Source organism: Wolffia australiana, chromosome 1 (assembly GCF_029677425.1).
Source record: "Wolffia australiana isolate 7733 chromosome 1, ASM2967742v1".
In the NCBI taxonomy this organism is placed as follows: Eukaryota; Viridiplantae; Streptophyta; class Magnoliopsida; order Alismatales; family Araceae; genus Wolffia; species Wolffia australiana.
The window spans coordinates 10,579,072-10,584,095 of record NC_135835.1 but is presented as its reverse complement, the minus strand read 5'-3'; the positions used below and the strand labels follow the sequence as shown (position 1 = coordinate 10,584,095).

The window sequence follows — 5,024 nt, the reverse complement described above, 5'->3', positions numbered from 1 at the left end:
TTCCAAGAGATAAATTCCATCACTCACATAAATGACTAATTGAAGAATGTTTTACACCACTTCATAATTTTATTTATATAGTTAATAAACTCTGCAAAAATCACATTAAAAAAAATAGAGTAATAATATTGAGTTTTATTAATTTTGAACACAGAAAAACTATCAAATATTTTAATGAACCAGACTATTTGTTGTCACGCATTACGTATTCATCCAAAAAATATAAAATAATTTGGTTATTATAAACACAGTCATACATCTTAGTATCATTTTTTTCACTTGAGTCGCAGAATGAATTAACATTTCTTAATACATCAACATTCATATCATGAAAATTTCAAATCCAAGCACAAATTTGTTACATGTTCATTGTAAGGTCAAAATCAAATTTCTTCATATACTGAAGTTTTTTTGTAACTCCATCCAATTCTCTTCAAATTAGTGTCTCTTCACGTTGATTGACTTCTGAGTCTGAAGGGATCTCTTCGCACGGTTCACCGTGAGTTTGCATTAGTGAAAATATATTGACCCATGGTTGATCAGGCTATTTAGTACTTTTTGTATTTTGATTATTCTATGATACACAGTCATTTTCAATAAATTGCATCCCCCTTCAATCCTTCGTTCATATTACTTTCGTCAAAACGTCTGCATGTTCGAGAACGAGTGGTCCAGCGCTAACTCGGTCAAATAAAACTGATTCCAATACTTCGAATGGACATGGTGAACTTTCGGAGTGGACATACAATTCAAATGTAGCGCCAGAGGGAGAGAGAGAGAGAGAGAGAGAGCCAGAGGGAGGGAGGGAGAGAGAGAGAGAGCCAGAGGGAGGGAGGGAGAGAGAGAGAGAGCCAGAGGGAGGGAGGGAGGGAGAGAGAGAGAGAGAGAGAGCGAGAGGGAGAGAGAGAGAGAGAGAGAGAGAGAGAGAGAGAGAGCCAGAGGGAGGGAGAGAGAGAGAGCCAGAGGTAGGGAAAGAGAAAAAGAGAGCCAGAGGGAGGGAGAGAGAGAGAGAGAGAGAGAGAGAGAGAGAGAGAGAGAGAGACTCTTGATGGAGAATGACAGTGTAGTGCGACGCTTGAGATCCCAAGTAAAATAATGAATCCGTCAGCTACTCATCTACTCTATGCGAGAGAGAGAGTGTGAGAGAGAGAGAGAGAGAGAGAGAGAGAGGGAGAGAGAGAGAGAGAGAGAGAGAGAGAGAGCGAGAGAGCGAGAGAGAGAGAGAGAGAGAGAGAGAGAGAGAGAGAGAGAGAGAGAGAGAGAGAGAGAGAGAGAGGCTCTTGAAGGAGAATGACAGTGTAGTGCGACGTTTGTCGCTTGAAAGGGATTGACCTACTCCATGATGTGGTCTCGCTCCTGGTTGCGGTCCTTTTCTCAAGGTCCTCCTTTCAGCCCGTCGAATTTCCCCGTCAACAGAGGACCACGCGGAAAGCTTCCCCAACGGGGGCGGTTTTTTCCACGGAGAAAGCCAGTTCTCCAACTGGTTGGCGCACACGAATCGGGCAGGAATCAACCACAGCAGTCAGCAATAGTCGTCGGAGCCGATGGAGTTTCCTCCGCTGTCCTCGCTCGCACGACTCTCGTCGCAGAGAGCGAGGGCGTTCTCGAGATTGGCCACGATATCGGTCATGGTGGGCCGCTCCCTTCCTTCCAGGCTAACGCAGCGCGCGGCGACGTAAGCCAAAAGCTCCACCGCCTCCGCCTGGCTCGGCGGCGGAACCCCCACTCTCGCGTCCAGCACGCGGGCCAAGTCCCCCGCCACAATGTGCGGCACGGCGTAGTCCACCACGCTGTTAGGGTTCCCCTCCTCGTCCTTGAATATCGCCCGTTTACCCGTCAGAACCTCGAGCATGACCACGCCCAGCCCATACACGTCGCTCTTCACGGTGAGCTGTTGCAGGCCGTAGTACTCCGGGTCCATGTAGCCCACCGTGCCCGCCGCCTTCAACGAGAGGTGCCCCCCGTCGGACTTCGGACCGCTCAGCGACAGCCCGAAGTCGGAGACTTTGGCGGTCCAGCTCGCGTCGAGAAGAATGTTCGCAGACTTGATGTCTCTGTGGATTATCGGCGGAACGGCGTAGCTGTGAAGATACTCGATCCCCCTGGCGGCGTCTAAAAGGACCTTGACCCTTAGTTTCCAGGAGTTAATCTCGCCGCCGCGGGAGGACGCTCCTGGGCTGCCTCTGCGGGCGTGGAGGAGGTCGTAGAGCGCGCCGTTCGGCATGAGCTCGTACACCAGCAGCCGCTCGTCGTCGTCCTCGCAGAACCCCACGAGTTCGACTAAGTGCTTGTGGTGGAGCCTGGAGAGGAAGACGAGCTCGGACTGGAAGGCGCTTTCCTTCTCCTGAACCTTGCTCAGCCGGACCGCCGCGTCGCCTCTCTTGATGGCCACCTCGCGCCCGTCCGCGAGCTTCCCCGTGTAGACCGTTCCGAAGCTGCCGGACCCGATCTTCATCTCCGGAGCGAAGTTGTTCGTCGCGGCCGCGAGCTCCTCGAACGTGAACTCCTCGGGCCTGTCTCTGACCACGGAGGGCCCGCTCCGCTGCCGGCTCATCACGCGCGGGTCCAGCCGCCGCGAGATCATGGACCGCGATCGGGACCTGGACTGCGACGCCGAGACGGTGGCGACCGCGGGCGGCGCCACGGGGACGATGGCGAGCTGAACAGAATTATGGACCCGCTTCTGCCGGCAAGCGCCCTTCCATACCAAGTAACCGATAACGCAGACCCCCGCGAAGGCCCCCACGGAACCGACGATGGCGAACGCCAGGAGCCCCCGTCTCGGGCCTTTACCGGGCGGCGCCGTCGTGGGAGGCGGAGGCGAGGCGGCGCCGTCGTCGCAGCGCTGGCAGATAACCCCGGAGCCGCCGCAGAGGCTCTGAGAGTCCGGAATCTGTCCGCAGCTCCCGCAGGAGCTCTCGCCGGTGCAAACTCCCGGGAGGATCCTACGCAGGCGGACGGCCGGGGCGGCGCCGCCGGTGGCCGCCCAGCAGATCACCGAGAAGTTCACGGTGGCGACGCCGCAGGTGAGGTCTCCGCCGGCGGCGATCCATTCCATCGACTCGTTCACCGCCTGAAACGCGGCGGCGGCGCCGGCGCCCCAGCACACTACCGCGCCATTCTCCCTCCTGATGGCGCAGCTGTGGGCTCTTCCCATGGCGAGCCCCGCGAACTCGAAGGGAGAAGCCTCGCGGGGAGAATTCAGCTGCCCTTCTCCGTTCCTTCCTCTACAGAGCAGCAGACCTGCCGTGGTGATCCCGCAGGCGTGCGATTCCCCGGCGACGAGCGAGTCCATGGTCTGGTTCTCGAACCCGGACTGCAGTTCTCCGGCGATCCCGCCTTCTTCTCCCCAGCATCTGACCGACCCGTCATCGACTCTTATCCCGCAGGAGAAGCCATCGCCGGAGGTGAGAGACTTGTAGTTTCCGTCAACAACGGAGGGGAAGCTCCTCGCTCCTCGCCAGAACCGGACGCCGCCGCCGGCGACGGAGGCGGCGACGTGGCTCTCCCCGACGGTGAATTCGCTAAGAACCGACGGCCCGTTGAAGACCCTTTTCGGCCGCGGGTTCTCTCCGGAGAACCCCCAGCAGAGGAAGCTCGTGCCGCCCGACCTCAGAGCGCAGAGAAAATCTCTACCGCCGGCGACGGAGACGAAGGAGATGTTGGGGAGAAGCTGAAAGGTCAAGAGCCCGCTGGCGCAGAGAATCCCCCGCGTCGAAGGCCCGGCTAGCACGCCGCAGACGGCGCCGCCGCTGCCGCCGACGATGGCGACCGGAGAGGCGGAGCCGATCGCCGCCGCCGCCCGGAAGAAGATGAAGAAGACAACGAAGAAAGAGGCTCCGCCGACGGCGGAGTTCGTCATCTAACAGTTTCCGGGGAGACGTCCGATGGCGCGATTCGAGCGTCGACCACTCGAGAGGCGAGACTCGTCCGCATGAGCGGCGGCGGGCGGCGGCGGTGGACGGAAATGAAGGCGTAGGAGAGGTGGGGGCGGTGCTTACATACTGCGGCTGGCCACGCGGTCAGGGACGCGAACGGGTTTCAGTAAATACGCAAGAAGACGTTTTGCTCCACCGACCCCGCTCTGACGTCAGATCAGAGGCTTGGATTCTAATCAACTATGAGAGAAATAGAGAGAGGGAGCGTCGTCAAGAGACTAGAGAGAGAGATACGACATCATGATTATGTCATCAGGAGATAGAGAGAGATAGCGAGAGAGGGGGTATTGACCGGGCCCGAGGGTTGTCTTTTGAACGAGGACCGCGTTGACTGGATTGTCGTCGTGGAGAGCGCGTCGAGCGCGTTGAAACTGCCTCTAAGTCGTCGACCTGGTTTACGATTTCCAACGGCTTGGATCTCTCGGCATCGACCGGAAATCAATCCTCACCGATAATTTAAGACTCCGTCTATCCCTCGTGTCAACTTCGTTCATCCAAACGAAAAAAGTCAATCTTGGAGAATTTTTCGAGGAACTGGCAAGGTGAACTGTAGAAGAAAGAAAGGTAGCTACTTTCGTGAGAAACCTTCAGTTGATGGCCAGTTTGGGAGCTTCCTGCATGAATTATACCCGAGATTTAAACCCAAGACATCATTCTATCTCGTAACGAAGCATACTGAAGAAGATTTTCTGAATATACGTGGAATTTCTCAAATATCATTGTTCAAAAGAGGATAATTCACAGAACCTAATCAATTTTATTTGTCAATTCTGCACGCAATACTAATATAATCCTCCTTGCGAATGAAAAGAGAAATCCAAGAGAACCAGTCGAAAGCTATGATCGAATCAGTTTTGTTTGTATCCATGGCAGGGACCGCCACATGATCGTATTCTTTACTGTTCTTTTGCAGATAAATTGTTGTATTGAACCAATATAAAGGTATGAACTTTGGACTTCTTTCTTAATAAGGAAAACAGAAGAAGAATCACCCACATACTAGTGGAAAAACCCAGAACGGAGAAAGAGTCGAAGATCAGAACCTTCAGGCCTTTGGCATGGAAGAGAACAATGCAAATCCCCAGC

At 54.5% G+C, this 5,024-nt stretch overlaps 1 protein-coding gene across 1 annotated transcript; it reads right to left on the bottom strand.

The window, feature by feature from the left end:
* Positions 1 to 685: 685 nt before the first annotated feature.
* CCR3 (CRINKLY4 related 3) lies at positions 686 to 4,083 on the bottom strand. Its single transcript, XM_078578914.1, has one exon. It carries the CDS (start codon positions 3,860 to 3,862, stop codon positions 1,523 to 1,525), a length of 2,340 nt encoding a protein of 779 aa, XP_078435040.1. The 5' UTR covers positions 3,863 to 4,083; the 3' UTR covers positions 686 to 1,522.
* Positions 4,084 to 5,024: the final 941 nt, after the last annotated feature.